This window comes from Chironomus tepperi, unplaced genomic scaffold (assembly GCF_022539635.2).
Source record: "Chironomus tepperi strain 1889 unplaced genomic scaffold, CSIRO-AGI_Ctep_v1 contig_269, whole genome shotgun sequence".
NCBI classification, from domain to species: domain Eukaryota; kingdom Metazoa; phylum Arthropoda; class Insecta; order Diptera; family Chironomidae; genus Chironomus; species Chironomus tepperi.
In genome coordinates this window covers 137,313-160,038 of record NW_027226391.1, presented here as the reverse complement: position 1 = coordinate 160,038, position 22,726 = coordinate 137,313, and the positions used below count along the sequence as shown (strand labels likewise).

Sequence of the window (22,726 nt, the reverse complement as noted above, 5' to 3'; positions counted from 1 at the left end):
AAAGAATTGCCCATTGAAAATTACTACTGCACAATTGTTTGTTTTATTGCTTCAGTTTATCATTAAATTGCATCTCTTAACTGCTCAGTCTTTTCCTTACTATAAAACAATTGTCAGTTTGAGTCAAAATAGGAGTTGATGATACAGAACACACAAAAAAAAATAACATCATTTGATGACTTTTAGGAAAATATCATAATAAGATTTTGTTGTGTACAGCAAGTCAAGTGGAAACTTAGTGAGCAGTAGAAAATGACAAAGGAAATTTATTCCTTGTTGTTTTTATTTTCTTCATGAATAATTTCCATTGCTTCTTCAAATTGCCCGTCATGATTTATGATCAGCGGATCTTAATTCATTTGTTAAGTGAAATGAAGAATTTTCCCGGACTGGAAGTTACTAAAAGTTTTAATTATAAAAAATCACTATTTTGCATTTGCAGTAAGTGCCTGTAATTTACGAAAAGAATCGCAAAAAAAAGCCACAATCGTCTCATGGGATGAGTTAAAGTGCTGTCAACAGCGATTTCTCTTGCAACGAGCCCTTTTTTCCATTTGACTGCAATAACATGAAAAGAAAAATGATTTTGTAAATGTTTTGTCATGTCTCAACACGCCACCCTCCTCTATCTACATCTCTTGCATAAATTCACTTCACTTTAGTTAAGCGCAATGGATGGAAAAAACACAAGGGTTGCACAATGTAATCGTTTTGAGCGACATTTAAGTTGATTGCTGATAATCATCACATCAATATATTTATGTACAGTATAAACGGAAGAGTGTTGACTTAATTTGTTGGATCAATTTTGAATATTGTTCCATCTTAATCCTGAATGATGCTTTCCAGAACGTGAAAATTGCTTGGTTTTTGTTAATCTCCTTCCGCAATAATATTTGCAAAAATCTCGTCTTCTTGCTGCTTTGCTCATATTTTTTTTTGTTGATCTTGAATAATTTCATAAATTCATAAAGTGGAATGAATAGTTATAGAATAATATAAAAGATGAACAAGGGAGATGAAAAATAATTCCATTAATGTAGCGATGAGGAAGAACTGTGTTTGGTAACAAAACTATTTGGTGATTGAATAACGCTGTGCGCATTTTGTTGCTATGATTGGGCATTATTAATGCTAATTGCTAATAATTAAATTAAGGTATCTGTTTGTAGCTATTGCTAATTGAACTCTTAAGTGTTGATATGGAGTCGAGTCGACTCATTGATATTAATTCCAAACCGACTTCGATCTCTGTTAAAAACCTTTCTTAAGTCTCTAACAGATCTAGACGTCGACTTTTCCATATTATATGGAGTCAGGTCGACTTGAGTCTAGTTTTCCATACAATACCCGAGTCGATCTCTAAAAATCCTAATTTTCCAACTTATTTACGTTACAAACTGAATGATCAATGCCTAAAACACCCAAGAACTATGCTACGCAAAGTCATGGAAGAACCCCAAAAAAAGAAATCTAGCAAAAAAGTCAAAGAAGAAAAAAAATGAATTTATGAGAAATGTTTGTCGATTTTCCATAAAACAATTTTCATATTTGTCATTTCTCTCCCTTTTTATTCCCAATTTTTTTTTAAGAGTTCCATCGTAGCGATTTTTATCGCTTGTGTATATTATAATGTTCATATCGCATGAGATCTAATGTGAGCATCATAAATTTTATCCTTTGAATTATTCACAGTTTGACATCATCAACGAACAAGAAACGCGCTGTATAATGTTCATTCATGCGTTAATGCATAGTGCAATGAAATTTTATTTCTTTCCTTACAATTTATTTAATATTGATAAATAATGTTAAAGCAGTGATTTTGCAAAAAAATCTAGTCGTTCGCATCTTCATTTGGATTGCTTTCATTCTTATAAAGATTTTACTGATAACACAACAATTTCGGAATTAATTTGCAACATATTCATTAGATGTTATTTAAAAAGATGAGAATGTAATCTCTTTTGTATACATCTAGTGAGAGCAATCGATTAGTTCTAATGAACCTCAACATTGTGCTTACCCCTCGTACAGCACTCAATGACTTATCGGCAAACAAAATAGATAAAATAAATCAAATGCTGCTTTTGGTTATGTTTGTATCAACCCTCTATTGACAATATCTCTCTTTCCACAAACCCCATATCAAATCAATTCACTGTCTTTTAGTCAATTGCAAAAATGTTGTGATTTCATTTCATTTAATTTTTCTTTTTTGCACATACCAAATGAATTGATAGTTGGTGATATTGTAGTCAATTTGTCTGGGAATTGAGTTTTCTTCACTGCTTTGAACTATGCTTGATTTCTTCTTGAAGAGATTTAGATTTAAATTTGAAGAAATTGAATTTTGTCTTCTGTTTCTCGATGAATTGATCAAGAATTGGATTCAATTTAGCACAAATAACAAGCAATTGCGTGAATCTACTGCTTAAAACTTATTTAAATGGCTATAATGTGATTTTAAAGATAATTTCAATGTTTACTTTGTTTGAAATTCAATTAAACTAATTCGTTCAGTAAAAGAGTTTCAATTCATTCTGGTTCAATATTTTCAAATTTCAAAAGTTCGTTAAATTCTTCAACTTACAATTTGCTGCAAATTCCTGAAAATAAGTACTGTTAAGCTGTGTTAAACACAGAAATGCGTTACAAATCCACATAAAACCATTAAAACTTTTCTGCAAACAGTTTTCGCAATATTAATAGCTAGTGTATGTGCAGTAAATGAATCAAATGAGCTATCTCAATAGAGCACTTACTCAGCACCCTCCATTTATTGCAATAGAGAGAAGAAAAAAAAATTAAATGAAAACTTTCAATTGATATTTATAGCGATTCTTCCAATGATAAATTATCATAAAAGTGCATTAATTTTGTTATTCTTTTCCTATTGTGAGCGATAGAAATTACTTTTTTTTATTACTGCATATTTCTCAATCCTCAAAATTGCTATATGGATTGTATATCCAATCATATTGAATATGTGTATATTGAAAATATTATCTTTAAGGATTTTTATTCCATAAGTAAAACTGTACACATCAACTATTTGCCATGCTGCTATCTCAGACAGAAAAAAAAGAAATATTATTTTATATGAACAGAAATAAAAGAGAATGAAGCAATTTGAGATAGTTCCTAATGATAAGTAAAAGAAAAATTTTCTTTTGTGCAATAAAAATCTCTGCATAAATGGACAGAAAACGCCATGTGTCCTGATATCTTTTACTGAGTTAATTAACTTAATTGATTGTTTGATTGCATGACTTTCATGTTAATGGGAGAATTTATTCAGGCTGATATACGAGATTTTTGTTTTTTGGGACATCTGAGTATGTTAATCGATGCTGGTTTATGTATGAAGCTATTTTACTATTCTGGTAGTTAACTTAGTATTAAAATAAGATTATAGAATTAGTATGACGCAAGATTGGTTTGTTTTTGGATGATTTGAATGCAAATGAAGAAGAATTTGATCAATTTTTGGGAAATTGTCAGCTTTTCTTGCAAAATATTAGGATTAATAGACAAAATCATATTGACGTCAATACCAAAGATACTGTTCAGAGTAGAAGTATTGTTTTAGTTGGCATACTATCAAGTTTTTAGCAGTTTAGTGATGAGTATGCAGCTAGAAAACATAACAAGTTTCTAGATTTGAATCTCACACAAATTAAGTTGTTGGAAAAGTTACTTTTCTGCTGAATATTCAAATTAAAATTGATTAAATGTAGAAATTGGCAGTATTGCTCATGCAAGTATAAGATAGAGCCAGTATCAGACGCCATTTGAAGGAGGTCAGAGATTACAATTAATCAGAATTAAGCACCAAAATTTAATGCGGAAATGTCAATTAGATGTCAAAACAGAGAATTTGTACAAGCTTTGTGATGTGGCCAACAATAGAGTCAGATGGAAGGCCGTTTGTAATAGCTCCAAGTCGGAGCATGGTTCCAGTAAGGAATTAAGTAAGCATCAAAATTGGTAAACAGAAGAACGAATTTCAATCGACATTTTTAGAATGTCGGATCAATCTTGATGTTCACTGCAGGCGAAGTAAATAAGTAAGTATCATAATCCAGTGATAATACATCCAATTTGGACAATGTTGTTTAGATTTCCAAGATCTTCATCCCTTTAAAATAGCCAACTCTAGAGAATGAAGACCAAGCAAAAAAGTATCAAATTCAATTGCGATTCTTCAAGTAATTTCAACACATTCTCCCCTAATCTACAAGATTTTAAGATTTATGTCTTTTCCTTCTACATGCTTCAACTTTAAAAATTTTACATTTCATTAGAGGCACTCAATTTAAATTCATATGTCATTTAATTTTCATCATTTTTCGATAACGATCCATAAATTTCATGAAACCCTTTTCATAAAAATGAAAAAAATGTGCACATATACGTATAGCATGACTGCATGAAACGACTTGTTAGGAAAAATGACAATGCAGTAACTAATAAATTTTATTGTCGAAATTCCTTTTCGCTTTTCCACTTCAAATGAACATTAAGCTATAAAATAAAAAAATTTCGACATTTTTTTTTGTGAACAAAAGTCTGGAAGTTGCTTTAATGTGTTTTTTTTCCTCTGTCTATTAAGTTTTCATCCCTCATACAGAATAAGCAAGTAGAATTTTTATTACCGAATTATGCAGCTTCATGTAAAATGAGATGTTTCATCACAATTTACGAATGTTCAATTTATACATGAACGAATGATATCATATCTTAATTAAATTTCATAGTAAGGACATAACTCCTCAGTTCTGTTTATTACTCAAATCAAATTGGTCCACGATGCGATGCTTATGCCTGGAGAGTAATTTTAAAATCACCAGACCCAAATGTTCATTTAATTTTAAGTGAAACATAATTCCCAAATGAAGAATTATTGTGGTCATTAAAGTCATCCACTTTGTTATTCGTTGTGTTCGAGTACTTGTCGACTGACTTTCATCACGTCTCCCTTCATATAAATCGTTTACTTATCCCTCATGTTATACGCTTATCTGGGTAGATATATGTTATGAGTAAACAAGTTTGGGAAAAACGATTCATCATGTTGTAATATTTCATAAATCTATGGCATATATTAAGAATTTTGGTTTGGCTGATTGTCAATGGACTAGTGCTAAATGTTGACTAGAATTTTATATGAAAATTTTGACCCAATATAAAATTCGAATCAACTTTGAGCTCTTTAATAGACTAATAATTAAAAAATTCATAATTTTTCAAATTTCAAACCTTAATTTCTGAATCTTTTGAAGCAAAACTTTAGACTGTTTGTTAAGATTTTGCTTCACTTGAAAATATTTGTTTTAAAATTATAATTTTTGCATCTTTTGAAGCAAATTATCAGCATCCTTTTAAATTTATCAATCCAGAGTTTTGCATCTTTTTGAATTCAAATTGTCTGCATCTTTTTGAATCCGAATTGTCTGCATCTTTTTTAATTCAAATTATCTGCATCTTTTTGAATTTGAATTGTCTGCATCTTTTTTTGAATAGGCGATTCTGCATCTTCTCAGATGCAAAACATCTTGTTCTTTTCAGATGCAAACCATCTGCATCTTTTTAGATAAAAATTTTGCATAATTTTAAGTTGAATTTTGCATGAATTCAAAGTTTTACATATTTTTAAGTCAAATCTCTTCCAAAGTAAAACTCATAGTTTGAAGTCGACTTGGATTTTGTATGGAAAATTCGATTCGATTCTATACAAAATTTGAGTCAACTCTGAGCTCTGGGAAATCCGAAAAATAGTATCCCAAGTCGAAATGACTCAAACTTGAAGTCGAATTCAGTAAACACTGGCTTCATGCTAGAGTCAAACTAGCCTGAGGAAACTATTTTTCGACTCTTTCACTCTATATGATTAGAACTTAATGTATCCCCTTCTGGTTCTGGAACATTAATTTCTATTCTCAATGACCAAAATGCGCTCAAAACACATATTCCAAAAACAATTCTCAAACAACAGATTCATTACTGGATACTGAGATTTTTCTCTCTCGTTGATCATTTAGTTAACTAGTTTTTATCATGATTCTAGATATTAATGAATTGTAAGAAATGAAATCCAATTAAACAAAAATATTCATGCAATTATTAATATTAAAATAAAAGAAGTAAAAAGAAGAAAAAAGCACGCCTTGAAATTTTTATGCTTCACGAAATTTATCTTCTTCATATGTCGGGTAGTTATCATGTTGGGATCACGTGGAAGAAATAAAGAAAAAAGAACAAAAAAAAATTCTGCGCTTGTGTCAACATCCAAAATGGAAATAAAGGGAAGAAATGGGAGTTCACAAACAAAAGAACTGAAAGAAAAAGAAGAAAATAAAAAGTTTTTTTGTGGAGATGAGGAAAAAAATGGCGACGCCACAAAGACGCTTTGTGATGGTGAAATAACATCATGGAAATGGAAAGAGATTTACTATTTTCTATTTCTTCAGCTGTGGCGATTTCATAAAAGTTCTTCACAATGAAAATGGATAAAACAAACAATAAAAAAAATTTCTTTTTAGCTTCACGTTTCAAATTCAAATTGAACATCATTGTAGCGATTTTCTTATTGTATGTTATCTCTCACTCAGTCCTCTATCGAGGATGAATAATAATAAAAAAAAATTTCATTTGTCATTTCAATGTTCATAAAAATGAGAAAAATAACAGTTTTTTTCTGTTGTTCATCTATTCAACGATGAAGGAAAATACGATGCTATTTTATGATTTATGATCCGATATCATAACAGTTTGATGGCTTTCGAATAAAAAAACGGCTGAATGAGAAATGAAAAATAGTTAAAACAAAAATATTTCCCTTAGTAATTAAAACTAGTAAGATATTCAGTCTTAAAATTTATATCTGTTTTATGATTATGGCGCAGTTTCTTTTTTATAGGATTAGATGGAAAAGATGTCAATTTTGATTTTTACTTCTCTGAATATGAAACTCTTCAAATACATCTAAAGATGAGCTGCATGGTGTTTCAAAATATTGTAGTTCCTAAATAACACGAAATGCACAAGCGTAAAAATCCGACATCCTGGCTGGCATGACTTTCATCTAGGTGATAGCGACACCAAAATTAGGTGAAATCATGCCTCTGGCCAGATTCATGCTGTGTTTTTGCATTTTCTACTTTGGTGTGTCATCCAGGAATGTTAATCACAAATTTTTTAGAATAAAACATGTAATTCATGAACTAATATTTATGTAGGATCAAGCATATATAATTTTCAAATCTTGGTTTCGAATAAATTCAGGCTCTTGTTTCAATCTTCTATGGATGTGAAATGATACTTTCAGGTCCGTTCTTACAATATTCCAATCGAAAGGCAATCTTGTAGCTCTCGTTTCCATTTCTCCAGGTACACTTTAAATTTCTGGCCAGTTTCTTAATCCAGTGTTGCCCAGAGACCAATCATGGCTTGATATCGTACATTAAGCGGTCGAAGTATCGAAAATAAAGACGAATTAAGCTGGATTCGAACTCAAGACAATACTGAAAAATATTTCAGCCAGACATATTAATTATATCAGTAGAGTTGTCAAATAGGTGCTTTTAGAAGGGTGCCCAGCTTCATCATGATAGCTCTTGTCTTTGCCTAGGTGGTATAAGTACTTAGGCAAATAGTTACATCTTTCATCTGATTTCTATGTGCAGTTTTGTTTCAAGTAAAGAGATTCATTATCCAATTCAAAAACTTCGCATTTTTGGATCTTACTTAAATATTTTCAAAAACTTTCACATCACAACTAATAATTGACAATGTGCACATCCATTCAATCCATTGATTCCTATAATTATTGCTAAAAATATTTTTTAATCCTTACTAATAGGGTTGAGATGAGAAACGACAAACGTCGATAGATTTTATTGACGGGAAAAAATAACAATAAACACAAGACATTGTGTCAATTATCATCACTAGATGGTGAGGCAATGGGAGGAAAAAAATAGAGAAATTTTCAGCGTCCCTTCGACTGCTGCTCATTTTTGCTCGTCGACTCGGATGAATGATCTTCAAGAGGATGCGATAAATTTCAGTTAATGTCAGCAAGTCGAGAAAGCAAACAATAAAGATGTCCATCCCTTCCGTCCATGTGATTGAATAATAGTGTAAGATGGTAAGGAAGAAGTTCCACATGAAAATATTTTCGTCCAACAAATAGGCTTGGCATCATGTCAATGCACAGCAAAAATCTAATTGATGAAAATGTACAAGACATCACTTCCGGTTGGATTCAATTCTCCCACTATATTCATTCGATTTCCTTGCTTTATTTTTTCCTGATCATCATTCGAGGGGTTCAAGACTCGCATGTAGAAATTTATATGCGGAATCTACAGCAATAAAAATATAGAAAATAAATCGAAGCATATCAATAGAGATATATAGGATGGAAAAATTATTTTTATGGATTTATCGCTTCTTTCTTCTCGCATGTCAAAATAAAAATTTATTTTCTGCAGACTCCGTTGATGTTATCCTTCAGCATTAAAACTATTTCTTCTTTATGCCATTCACAAATTGAACATTAAAAAACTTTCATCTTGCAATTTGTTATGGCAAATATCATAAAGAAGACATTTTTACAGGACATAATTTATGCTAGTTAGGATGAGAAAAATTTGTCAAATGTATCGTGACATGACACGCTTGAGTTTGAGATGATTTAAGGCTGATAAGTTGGGAATTTATGTTTGCAAATGTCTTTCTGATTTTGTAAAGTTTTAAGTCATGGAAAACTAGTAGGCATTGAAAAATTTTCCAAAGTTACAGTAAGGCCTCTGGGCGAATGTCCAGAATACACAAACCGTGTTGGTGTGGCAAGAAACGGCAAAAAAGCTTCCGAATTCTAATAGACTTTTCTTGGAATCGAATCCAGATTGTTATAATCGGTTATCCCATACTCTAACAATTACCTCAATGCTGCTTTTTCGCCGCCTGGATAGTTTAATTAGATGTCGTTGCAATTGAATGGATATAAAGAATTTTATGAAATAAGAACTTAAATCCTCAGATTAAGTCTTCAAAGAACTCTCAGTTTAATCTGAACTGAATGTGTTAAATGTTAACTTTTAATGTTTTTTGCATGAAATGCAGTCACAAACTAGTTAGAAGCTATTAAAGTTGCTAGTTCAAGATAGTTTGCCATTAGCTATTTCTAAAAAACTCAAGGATAAAGCAAACATTTGGTTAAAATCTCATCAAAATTGAAAATTTTACAAATTCTCCAGCATAACCTCAAAATCCCACTTAGAACCACAAATTAAAATCTTCAAAAAATGTAAATTAATTTTTTTGCTAAAATTCTCATAACACTTCATAAAATAATGTAACGTTTGTTTTCTTTACGATTCAAATACAACGTTTAAATGTGTTGGTGAGTCAACATTAATCTACATTAACAATTCATAAGTGTCTACAGTTGTGTACACACGCAAAATATAATATTATCAAAACAAATAAATTAATGATTAAATAGCGAGGGAAGTCGAGATTTGTGAGACATAAAAACTTAATATTTATCGTACAGTGCATTTAAAGAACCAAACAAAATGTCTCAAATCATAAGACAATCACTAAGAAAGCTGATGAATCCAGCATTATACAATAATCAAGGGTTTCAAGGTCAGTTTATTATTTTGATTCGCGATAAGATTTCTTTATTCGTCTTATTCTTATATAGGGCTTGCAACGGCTGCTAAAATGCGTGAGTATATGTTTAAAGATCCAGTAGAATTTAAATTACTATTTTACAGGAACTGACTTACTATATTTCATACCTATGATGTAAATTTATCCTATAAATAGCTCCTTTCAACTGGGAAGACCCAATAAACTTAGACTCATTGCTCACCGAAGATGAACGTGCAATTAGAGACTCATTCCGTCAATACTGCCAATCAGAACTACTTCCTCGTGTGACATTAGCTAATCGTAATGAAGTATTTGATCGTGAAATTTATAAGGAAATGGGACAATATGGTGCACTTGGTTGTACAATTAAAGGATATGAATGTGCTGGTGTATCAAATGTCGCTTATGGATTAATGACAAGAGAAGTTGAGCGTGTAGATTCAGCATATAGAAGTGCACTGTCTGTTCAAAGTAGTTTGGCTATGGGTGCAATTTATATGTATGGAACAGAGGAACAAAAACAGAAATATATCCCAAAAATGGCAAAGGGTGAATTAGTTGGATGTTTTGGTCTAACAGAACCAAATCATGGATCTGATATCGGAAGAATGCAAACAAAAGCAACATTTGATTCAAAAACTAAAACATATGTGCTGTCAGGAAGTAAAACGTGGATTACAAATTCACCAATTGCTGATATTCTGATTGTATGGGCACGTTTTGAGGACGGAAAAGTTCGTGGATTTATTATTGATAGATCTGAAAGTTCACAAGGATTATCAACACCTAAAATTGAAGGTAAATTTTCATTGAGAGCTTCCGATACTGGCATGATTCTTATGGATGATGTGAGGATTCCTGAAAATAATTTACTTCCAAATGTCGTCGGAATGGGAGGTCCATTTGGATGTTTAAACAATGCTCGTTATGGAATTGCATGGGGTGCATTAGGTGCCGCCGAGGCATGCTTAGCAATCGCAAGACAATATACTTTGGACAGAAAACAATTTCAACGTCCATTGGCACAAACTCAATTAATACAAAAGAAATTCGCTGATGCATTAACAGAAATAACTTTAGGATTAACAGCAGCTTATCAAGTTGGACGATTGAAAGACAAAAATTTACATAATCCAGAAATGATTTCATTGATTAAGAGAAATAATGCAGGCAAGTCACTTGAAATTGCTCGTCAAATGCGAGATGTTTTGGGTGGAAATGGAATTGCCGATGAATATCACATCATTCGACATGTGATGAATTTAGAAGCTGTTAATACTTATGAAGGAACTCATGATATTCATGCCTTAATTTTGGGTAAGGCAATTACAGGATTAGCTGCATTTTAAACGTGATTTACTAACAGAAATTTTGTTCTATATTTTATATTGAAAGTTAATAAAATTTCTTTATTTTAATTATACATTGGGTTACTTCTGAATAGTTTACAGACCATGAGATCTTTCAGCTATTCAGAGTTTATGTCATTATCATGATTCATCACTAACTTGTGTTTTAAGTTTCGGCATTTTTCGTTGTGGTAAAACTTCCATTAAAATCTCTTTCCATGATTTGCCTTCACTAACGCCAAGAAGAATCTCAAAGCACTGATTAACAGTTAAGACACTACGACTTGTAATTGATACATACTCAGAAAGTGGCAATCTTGCAGTTTTGATTCCTTGCTTCTCAGCTAAATCCAGTGTTAAGCCTTTCTGACTGTTGTGATCGACAATCCCGCCAATGACATAGCAATGTCCATCCTCAAATTTGTCTAGTACATTCTCAGATTCGCTTGTCAAATACACAATTTTGTCTTTGTCGAATATTTCTGAATAAGATTTGTCGTTAGCCATTACATCCCAATGTTTCCAACCTTCATTCTTCTCCAGTTGTTGGTACATTCTTGTATCCTCTTTTAATCCAGTGAAATGAATAGGAATCGGCTTTTTAGCACGTCTATTAGCTGTGTAAATCCTCAATAATTGTGAACATAAACTTGAAAGATCTTTTTCGGCCATAAATTCATCAAAACTGAGATCGATTGCTATTTGGAAGCTTGCAGACTCAATATCTGCTTTGTTACGCTTTAATTGCTTTCTGGACGGTCCTTCGATTTTAATTCCTTGCTCTTTTAACTGAATTTTCTTTAATTTCCTCTTTGCTCGTTCCTTTTCTCGTAAATTTTTCTTCATTTCTAGAAATTTTTGTCGTTTTTCTAGCTTTTTCCTTTGTTTCTTTGATAGAGGCTGTTCTTCGGGAGCACCATTAATTGTTTCAACTTCTTCCTCCTTGCTATCCATGGTTAAATTACAGTAAAATTAAACTTTTAAAAAATAATATTTTATTTACAGCTGATCAACTCGTGAAATTTTCAAAAACTTTATGATCGTTAGAACTTTTAATGTGATTTGTGTTTATTGGTGATGACGATTGATGGATATGTGTTGATCATTAGTTTTACATTGATTTATGCATAGGAAATTATAAAACCCATTCTGTTATCAGCTATAAATTAGTTTACGAGCATTTGTTTTGATAATTTTTCGAAAGGAAATTTTTCAACATAAGCAACCTTGGATTAACCGATTCGCAGGAAAATAAAAAGTTGTACAGTGAACGAAGCGTAGATCTATATTTTTCTACTTTTATGTTCCGCAAAAATTAATATTATTATTTGTGATTTTCGCGAATTTATAAAGAGTTTATGTCCACAAAAACATATAACCATATGTTGTGCAAGTGAATTAAATGTTAATTTTTCGATAAACGAGTTATTATGTGTTAAAATTGAGTTTTTCTGTTCAGATGTTTTTTCAATAGATTTTTCAAACAGGGTTTTGTAAGTATCTTTATTTTTTTCTTCTTTTTATATGGGTCTCGTCGAAAAAAGTCGGAAAATTTTCAAACTGTCTGAAAAAGTTTGAATTTTATGAAATCTGATTTCAAATTTTTGAAACAAAATTTGAATTTTAAGAAAACGTTAAATTTTTAATGAACATTTTTAAGCGAAATAAGTGATTTTGAGCAATTTAAGCTGATTAATTAGGAATAATTTTGAATATAAACAGATAATTAATATAATACTTTAATTATGATTAATAAAATTGTTTTCATTTTGAAAAAAATTTGTAATTCGCTAAAAGTATTATTAAGATAACAAAACCGCATTCTTACTCAGATAGATGATGATTTCAGCGAGGCCCATATATACTTTATATTGTGAAAAATCTTGTATGTGAGAGAGAAAAATCAATAATTTCAATTTTCATCCTCAAGCATCATCAAATTTTATGCTAGACAAAAACTTTTAAATCCAAATTATTTTACATGAAAATTTCAAAAGTCAATAATTAAGTCTGATTATAGATTATGAAAGAAATCCTTTGAAAAAAAATGGGAGTTGTCGCATTTATTTATATTTTTTTATGCCTTATCATAAATATAAGAATTTTGTTTATCTTGAAAAATTGATAACGTTCGCGAAACAAGACAGAGCCATTCAACTTCACCATAATGTTACATTATTGCATTAATATTTTATGTCATTTATTTGTTATTGTTTTGTAAGCTGAGTAGACGTATACCAAAAATGGCAATCCAATGAGAATCTAATGAGGGCACTCGACTCATTTAATAAATTGGCATATTCACGTCAATCTTTCGTTAACGAAAATAATTTTTCAAAAAAAGTTAAAAAAAAAAAAATTATTAATCTTATTTCATGCCATGCATTAAATGTATCATCAGGGTTGATATTTTTTTACGACCTTCATTAAGCAAACGACAATGAAAGAAGTAGAAAAAAGAAGAGAATTTCTGAGGGCTCATTAAGTCATCATTTTAGTATACACACATTTATATCCCTCACGAGAGGGATGAATGTTGTGTGATTGTGACTAATTAAATTTAACGAGAACACAACATGCATGATTCATACAGTATAAAAAGCGATTCGGTGAAATGAGCCAAAAAAATAATATATTTTTTATACGTAAATTTAGCGCCAAGTTCAAACATCAAAGTGTAATCGAGTGTGTGTCTCGAAATCGGTGACTTAATTTTGGGCGATTTCCCAACTTTTTCCATCTTCTTCTTACACCTACAATAACAGAAAAAAATTTACGTCACCAGACTTTTGTTTATTTTAATTTTTTTCGTTCTTAATTTAGAATTTCGCATTTATCGCGTTCATCTGTACGTACACTTGACGACGCACTATGCATAGACCGATCTAAATAAATATATAGGCAAAGGAAATGCATGATCTCGTTTCTTGATTTTTCGTTTCTCGTATTTTTCTAGAGATTTGTTTCGATGCCAAATGGTGCAATTGACTGTTGTTTGTCTATTAGACCATGCTTTTGAGGAATTAAGTCGATTTTCACATTAAGTTTGAATTATTTTGATGAATTTTGTATCTTTAGTTATGCTTACCACCTTTGTCAACATAAATTGCAGTAAATGTTAGGAATTTGGTAGATTATTTAGTAAAATTTGCCAAAATACTTTTCGAGGTGGATTACGTACAACTTTACGTCAGGTTTTACGTAAAACAAACGTTACGTAAATTCTAGAAATATTCAAACATTTTATGGCAGTTTAATTTAAATTCAATCTTAAAATACCGAATCTAACCAATCTGTGGGTGAAAAAATGCGCTGTCTCCGATCACATGCGATCAAGACTTTAACTATTTACGATATAAATCGATGTACTCTACACTTTTTATGTTTCATTCATAAAAATGTTTTTTTTTTTTGTTATAAATACATATGTATACACATATTTACGATCACACCGGGGAAAACACCATGACACGAGTGAACGTATTTAAAACATGCAAGGCAAAAGAGCAGCTGAAATCATCAAGATATTTTTGTGATCTTCTTCTCATATATGCATTGACTTATTATGATCGTTTGTATTTTTTTCATTTTCTCTTCTTCTTAGTTCATTTTTCGTTCTGTGTATATTATTAAATATACTGTAATTCTCGCCTTCTTCTCTCAGTTCCACTAACACATGGCCCCCAACAAAATCTCATACTTGTATTTTTTGTTGGTTTCACTGAGCGAGTCGACTTAATATTTATTTGAGTCAGTCTGAGTTTTAATTTTCGAGCCATAAGTCGCGAAAAACGTTTGATTAGTAATCGCGCGACTAAAAAAAAGTATAAGAAGAAAATAAGTTAGTTTGAAGGTTGGTTGGAAGTTCCCTTAAGTTATATTTTGCGAAAAACAAAAAAAAAGAAGTTAAAAAATACTAAATTTACACTTTGATGATCTAAAAATAGATCGAGTGACGGTGATCATAAGTTTTGTTTTCAATTGTCAAGCGAGTCATAAATTAGAATTGTGTATCTAATGAAAAATGATCATATTGTATAATTATTATGTAAATTTTGATATAAATTAAGGAAAATTTTTAATAAAAATATCAAAAATAATCATTTAAAAAAGTGAAAAAAATGAAAAAAAGTTTCACAATCGAAGAAAAATTTTCCGAGTGTGATTTCAACACGAAACAGTTTTTTTTTATCTAAAATTAAAAAATATATATATATTTTCCACCCAGAAAGCACCCACACATCCGACATTGAGATCCCATACACACAATCTACTTCTATTTCTTTTCTTTTCTTCTGGTGTTGATCGTCGGAATGAAATATCGCTCGATAGAGCTCTAGCTTGTAATTCGATTTTTTAACGCAGTTTTATTATTGATTTTTTTTCTCATACTCGTGCCATTAAAGCGGCATTTCCTCCCTCTCACTCTCCTTAATGTTCACAAAATGCCAATTTTATAACGATGATGGAAGATTTTCATATTCTATTTTACACGTGAAAATGAAGAATGAAAATGAAATTTAAAGTTCATGTATAAATTATCAGCCATGATGTAATGTAATGTAAAAGAAGTCAGAGTTGGCTCTTGTAAAAATTTCTAAGTTCCTCAAGTGGATTCACTTAATTATAATTTGATTAGACTATAGTAAGATAGGTCAAAAGTCAATTGAAATTTCATATGGTTTGTAGGCTGAATATCCATCCAAGTGAGATGTTGACATTTTGCAAAAAAAATTATGTGAGATTATGGGCGATGTCTGCAAATATGGTTTAACTTTCAAACACATGAACTTTATGTATGAATGTGTGTTTATTACATTGGATATAAAGAAGAAAAATAAATAATAATGTCATGATGACGCGATGCGATGATGTGCTTACTGACGTTGGATAATAATAATTCCATAATTATATATACATACATGCATAATGTAATTTTTTATCATTACTCACTCCCTCATTTCTATTAAATGCATTTACAGTATACTCAGTTCAGTTCATTGTTTTAATGCAGAGAATTTAAGTTTATAAAAAAGTGCAAACTCAAGATATTTTAAATAAAAGAATCAACACATTTTCCTGTTTATTTTTTTTTTTTGTTTCAAAGAAAAATAAAATTTACATTTTCAATGTTACGGTGAGTCTTTTGTCCATGTTTTCGAATAATTTGGATGTATTCATGAAATATTTTTAGAATTGAAGAAATTAGTCAGAATTTTTAGCAAGAATGTCGAATGGTTTTCAAAGAAATTTAGAGTTATAATGACATAATATTCGATTTCAATAGTCATTTATTACAATCATAAGATTCTGAGAGTGGCTGGGGATGAACACTTGTTAATATTTGTTGAATTTGTTCATTTTTAAAAAAATTTGATTTTTAGTTGATCAGAGCCGAAGCCAGATTTGAATTTCTTTTGTATTTTGAATTTTTCACGAAGAACCTTTGGAAATTGAAGATTTCTTTCCAAAAAGAGTTTGGTCCTGTCGAATACTAACTCATTTGATTGAGTCAACTTTTAATTCTTAATCTTAAAAAATGAATAATTTCAACAAAATTTACAAAAATGATTTTCAATCTTGAACTTTAAATTTATCTAATTCTGGATCAATTCTGAGATTTAGCAGTACTTTATGATCTTGCTCCAGATTGATACAACTCTGACTAGGTGTTGGAATCGTTTTAAATCTAACACCATGCATGAGTCACGCAAGCTTGAGAACGGATTTTGGATCGATAAACCGACTTGTGCTCTTCGTGCTAGTTGCTTTTACAGATTAGCTAGTTGTTAGATTTATGTCAGTGTCCATTAGTTTAGTTAGGTGAAAGGTGATCTTTTAAAAGAATACATAATTTTATCCTTGAGTAGCTTAATAGGTTTGGAGCAATGTCTCAGAACTCTTGGCTCAAATGCAATTTAATATAGAAAATTTAAATGACTTATAAAGTCGAATTTCTAACATTTTAAATTCAATAAACTTTTTCATTAAATTCTGAAATTCATCTCCCCTTGAAAAGTACTCAGTTTCAAGTTACTAAAGCGAATGTTCAAGTGTAGTTGTTTTGCCTCCATTATTTACTTATGATAAACTTTAATGAGGCAATTTTGCCAGTGAATGAAACTTCCTCACAAAACAAAACTTTGCGCATTTTTCTAAATATTACTCATAATTTATTTCCGAGAGGCTTAAAATTCTGAAGTGGATGAAATATGTGAATTGATGATTTAAAGGAATGATAATTCATCCACAAAAATGTGCTCATCATTTACAATACATTGTGTTAATCGAAGGTATCGAATGAATAGTAGTCAGGGAAGGCGACATAGACTCAAACTTATCTTAATTACTTGTTTCTTGTTGAAGGAATTAAAAAAAACATAAATTTTAATTTACATATTTGTGATTGAAAAGTCGTTGTGTTCATAAACAAGTTGAAAAAGCTATTAAAATGACGCAAGAAATAAAAGTTCGTAAAAATTAACATAAAAATTCACTCCAATAAGACGTAAAAGGCTATTTTGAGAGCGAATCTGACGGAAATTATCGCAATTTGCACAAAAACATTCGGAATGAGATTGAAACTTAATCTCGCGAGAGAGAGATATTTAGTCAATCATAAATGTAAAATAAACTCAAAATCTCTCACTTTTGTCACTTTCTATTGACAATAACAAAATACATGCGTGAGCTGTTAGTGTCCAATTTACAGTAAAATGTTGAAAAATATTTCCAAAAGTAGACACGATAAAAATTCAAATCAGAATATTTTTGTAATATTTTGAACAAAAAGGTGTTTATATTTATGCCAATTACCAATACAGAAAGAGAACTCATAAAAAACCTGATCCAATTGCCAACATCAACAAAAAAAAATAAAAAGGCATTTACACATAAGATTTCTTTGCTGTTTTACTGGTGACTACCTACGATTCATCAATGATCACAGATTTATTTTATTTTTTTCTTCTTTTTCTTAACGCAGATGAGAAAAAAAAACTTTATTTTTAACTTACGATGAATCGTTTCGTTTATAAAAACTAACTAACTTTGTAAATCGCCGTGCATCGCACTAGCGTTGGATGTGAAAAATATATGGGAAATTCAATCCGATTTGTTGATGGAAAATAAGAAGAAAATTTTTTACATATACACAAAAAAAAAGTGCATTTAAGAACCTTTTTTAATGGAATTTTTACCATTTCGAATGGTAATCAAATAGAGAGTCAGTCGAGAGAGATGAGGAGTGAGATCATAAACAAATAGTGAAGACGAAAGACAAACTTTTATGGAATAAAATGAAGCTACAAATCCATTCACGTAAATCATATACAATTACAGTCCAAATATTTACACTTTTTCTTCTAGATGATATTTCTCGTTCACTTTTTTTTCACTTGTTTTTCCTACATTTCTTTTCTATTTTTTCTCTTATCAAAAATGATAAATACAGTTTATATCATGTCAGGGCTTTAGACCTTAATGTTTACTAATTCTTTGTTCATTAGAAATGATAAATTGTTGATTTAGTTTTTGAAAAATTCAGCATTGTTGTGTAAAATTTAATAAAGATTGACATAATTTGTGTCTTACTCAGTGGTGGACAATCTGTGTATCGCGGCACAATAGTCGAGGCACAATGGTTGAGGATTAGCATCTTGTATTCCGCGAAAAATAAAAGGATGTCCGCCATGGTTTAACCTATCTGCCACAATGATTCGTCCAGTATTTATGATAAAATGTGGCTATAATAACAAGAATCCTCTAAGTCAGGCAGCCAAACTAGCTTTCATAGATTCACATTCCTCTCTTAGTGTGTAGGCACCTGGGATAGGCATAATGTTAAGACACAAATAACTCATTCTGACTTGACCAGATGGCGACAAGACATCTGACATTGAAACAGAGTTGGCAAGATTCCAATGTTGAGTACACCTACAAACATTGAAGTCCAAACTTCCTCTTGATCAACCATGAATTTGCCATTCTGGATTTTTTGTGTCCAGATTCCCAAAAGTCCTGTCAACTCTGCATTGAACTCATTAAATGCATTAAATTCTACTTACTTACTTACTTCACTAGTTATACAGATCAGCTGTGATCGATGGCTTTAACTACTCTCAGTTGACGTCTTAAACTAACTCTATCACTGACTGTCCTCTGCTAATTGCTAATAAAAATACCGCACTGCCTCTATCAACAGCCTACTTCCAATAAAATTGAATTCCACACCCCTGCAAAGAAATCAACTACTTCTTTAAATCCATTTGAGACAGTATTGAACGACAACATGGGTCATAAACATAACATGCATGTCGGAAGCGTGATTTTGAATCAATTGAAAGAAATAAAGTTCGATGACATTACAAATGCACCCGCATTTTTAATTTCATCGTTACTTAAACTAGGTTAAAATCGTGTTTGACGTTATTCTTGTTTAACTTGACTTACAAGAACTACCAAGCTGAATAAGATATCGACAAAAGAATGGCAAAATTTACATTTTGCTTCGTGATTCACTTTTTTTTGTAAAAATTTTCTTTTTGTTAACATAAAATGGAATTGGTGATTCATTAACGGAACTACTGATAGAAACCAAATGACTATCCAATCAATGCTGCTTATATTCAGTTTTTTATTATTTCTTGATTCCGAGTATAATACACTGTAGAAATTATATTCACAGATATGACATCATCGGCGATTCTTATTATTTTTTTGTAGCATTCTTTTGTGTCATGATTGTTTGCGTATTTCCATAAAGTAAAAATTTCAAATCAATTAGAATCATTTTGTAGCAATTTCGTGGCTTAATTAGCGTGTCATCGTAAATTGACATTATTTACCTTAGAGGATCAGACACATAAGTCTAACATAAACAAATCAACATATCAACGACCAAAATAAATTGTGTGGATTAAAAATGCGACACACAAATCGATGCCCATATGGCATTTTTTTAAAAAAAAAGACAATGTACACAAAATCCAAAAATACATGTAAAGCTGAGAATGTGTATGCAAATACAAATAAAAGATTCTTTCTGTCTTTAGAGACTGAGTGGTTGTCGATGAGTCGATATTATAATAATATTCTCTCACTTAAGTGGACGTGAGCTTATGGATTGGTAATTAAAATTCATAAGTTTCATACTCTACGGAAGCTATTTTAAGCACTTTTATCCCCAAAAAAAGTAATTTAAAAAATGCTTTTCGACATGATTTTTTTTAATGTATTTTTTTTACATCCACATAACATTTGTAAGACATTCTCAAACATCAACACATAGACAAAGTGTGTTGACAGTCAGTGTCTGTAAAGAATATCACGTTCATAAGACGATAGGAACAAAATTTTTTTTTATTATTTATGTCGATATGATATTAATTTCAATTTGTACTTTATGATTTATTATCGAATGACTAAATTGAATTTTTATAGTACGTACAACAACATTAACGAGTGAAATGAAAATGAACAGTCGAAGCAATGATTGTGAATTCATTTTTATATATCGTTTTTTATTTTTAAATTGAAAGTTGTTTATCAAGTGATTCAATTTGTCATGACGGAGGGAAGAAGAAGGAGGAAGAACAAGAAAACACGAGTAAATTAACTTTTTTGTTAAGGCAGTGATTGGCAACCTTTTAATTTTCGTGGTTCATGGCATTTCGCGGCACACTTTGGTGATAAGCGTCGACCAAAACCTTACATGATGTACGGTTCATGGCATTTCGCGGCACACTTTGGTGATAAGCGTCGATCAAAACCTTACACTATGTACGGTTCATGGCATTTCGCGGCACACTTTGGTGATAAGCGTCGACCAAAACCATACATGATGTACGGTTCAAGTCATTTTCCCAAAAAAATTATTGTTCCGCGACACACATGTTTCCCATCACTGCTTTAAGGTATTAAAGGCTTAAAAACATTGATGATAGATCAAAGAACTAAGTGATACAAATGAGATGCATACAATATTTGTTTTAAATTTTCTGACAAATTTTATTAACATCCACATGACATGATGATGACACGACTTTTACTAAACATGTACGCATAGCACCACACACTGGGATATAAATTGTGCTTGATAGGAAATTTTTGCATATTCATCGATTTATATAAGATTGTAGGATGTGTGTAGGGACATATATGCTCTTCATTAATAAATCAACTTAATGGTGCATATAGGATATAGGAATAAAGAATGAGATTTGGGTTTTTGGACGGCATATAAGAAAGGAACTAATGTAAACTTTGACATTATTCTTGTATGAGATGAGGAAATTGAAAATTTATTGCGACACATGTTGAGATGATGTGGAAGCAATCAACCTGTTAAATTAATCTAAATTTAAAAGTAATTTTGGGTTTTTATCTCTTTTTACACTTTCTAATTCCAACATGAAAGTAAGAAGTTTATTGAACTTCAACCCTTTTCAATTCGAGGAATTTGGATTATTTAAAGTAATTTCATTTCATTTTCTTGACTGATTACTCACTTTGATTTGACGTGCAACAAGCACAAAGTATGATTCTCATTCAATATTTAAAAGATGGATTCTATTAATAGACAATCTTACCTGGCACACGACGCTTCACATAAACGAACAAACCATCTGATTCATTTCGGATCTGATTCATGTACGTGGGAAAAGCTTTTCGAATGAGACCGTAAGGTTGTGTGCTAATTATTTTGTTGCGCTTAAAGTGTAAATAAATTTGTTTTGCGAATGCCGAGACGAAGGGAAATATTTAAACAAAAAATGAAAAAAAGAAGTAAAATGCAATCGGCTTGTCTCGAGTGAAATTTACTTGCAAACAACAGAAAAAAGACAGAGTTTCAAAAGACATCAATTACCCCATATTTTGTTACATAAAATTAAGTCAATTTAAACTTCGGTTTTTGTACTCATGAAATGAATAACAAAGTAATTAGTTAAACTTAATAATTCGGAAATGAAGGATGAATTAGTTTTGAAAGTAGTTGAAATTTAACAATACAATAAAGCTCTTTACTAGTTTTTATGCAAAATAACATTAAAGAAGAAGCATAAAAGAGACATGAAAATGAAAATTGTTATTTTTTTTTGTTGAGATACAAACGGGATTTGCATGGCATTAATTTCTTAATTAATGAGCTTATGGGTTTTCTTAAAAAGACACAAACTGGTTTTAATTCCACATTGAGCTTCTCTCATTTTATTGAAATTTTTTTTCTTTCCATCCTTTTTCAGTTCTCAAATGCTACAAAATATGTTTTCATTAGAAATGAACTTTACTTAGTTATTTTATTATTGAGAAGAATTTTAACTTGCTCTTTGTGCTTAAGAAATCTTAGTTTTTCACATTAAAGTTAAAGTTTTTGTTTGAATGAGAAAGAAATTACAAAGAAGTTATAGAAATGATAAGTTTGTACAGAGAAAAAATTTGTTTTTATTTTTATTTGAAACAAATTTCTTTATTTCTTGGTCTTCATTTAAGTTCTTGAACTTTTTTTTAAAGCATAAAATATCAATGACTATTTAAATTTTGAGTTGGCCAGACTATACACAAGCAGATTTGAAGAATTTAAGCTATTGTGTTATTAAATTGCGTTGGATTCTTATGTCATACTTTGTTTATGAAGTAATAATCTCAAGACTTAGAAGTTGCTTATTTTAAATGTCATGAACCATGCAATACTGGTCTTTGTTGTTGAC

General features: G+C 30.6%; 3 protein-coding genes across 7 annotated transcripts in view; 2 read left to right on the top strand and 1 right to left on the bottom strand.

The window, feature by feature from the left end:
* The first annotated feature begins 9,429 nt into the window (after positions 1–9,429).
* On the top strand, positions 9,430–11,092 carry LOC139091967 (glutaryl-CoA dehydrogenase, mitochondrial). The gene is made up of 3 exons (XM_070642227.1): positions 9,430–9,660; positions 9,719–9,742; positions 9,844–11,092. Exons 1-3 carry the CDS (start codon positions 9,588–9,590, stop codon positions 11,016–11,018), a joined length of 1,272 nt encoding a protein of 423 aa, XP_070498328.1. The 5' UTR covers positions 9,430–9,587; the 3' UTR covers positions 11,019–11,092.
* Positions 11,074–12,066, bottom strand: LOC139091968 (tRNA (guanine(9)-N(1))-methyltransferase Trmt10A). The gene has a single exon (XM_070642228.1). The coding sequence runs from the start codon at positions 11,970–11,972 to the stop codon at positions 11,160–11,162; it is 813 nt and encodes a 270-aa protein (XP_070498329.1). The 5' UTR covers positions 11,973–12,066; the 3' UTR covers positions 11,074–11,159.
* Positions 12,067–12,352: 286 nt separating this feature from the next.
* rhea (Talin_middle and talin-RS domain-containing protein rhea) overlaps positions 12,353–22,726 on the top strand; it is a 47,772-nt gene continuing 37,398 nt past the window's right edge. For 3 of the 5 annotated variants that reach the window (XM_070642220.1, XM_070642219.1, XM_070642215.1), the window contains exon 1: positions 12,353–12,511. The gene's annotated coding sequence lies outside the window, so the exon portion shown is untranslated. Of the gene's footprint in view, positions 12,512–14,756; positions 14,872–16,005; positions 16,156–22,726 lie in introns of those variants that run through there. The other 2 variants (XM_070642217.1, XM_070642216.1) reach the window with 2 other exon arrangements.

Excerpts from the sequence above, each read along its gene's own strand:
- LOC139091967 (XM_070642227.1), top strand. The coding sequence starts at position 9,588 with ATGTCTCAAATCATAAGACAATCACTAAGAAAGCTGATGAATCCAGCA. Across the intron at positions 9,661-9,718 it reads CAATAATCAAGGGTTTCAAG|GGCTTGCAACGGCTGCTAAA; the intron begins GTCAGTTTATTA and ends ATTCTTATATAG. Across the intron at positions 9,743-9,843 it reads TGCAACGGCTGCTAAAATGC|CTCCTTTCAACTGGGAAGAC; the intron begins GTGAGTATATGT and ends TCCTATAAATAG.
- LOC139091968 (XM_070642228.1), bottom strand. The coding sequence starts at position 11,972 with ATGGATAGCAAGGAGGAAGAAGTTGAAACAATTAATGGTGCTCCCGAA.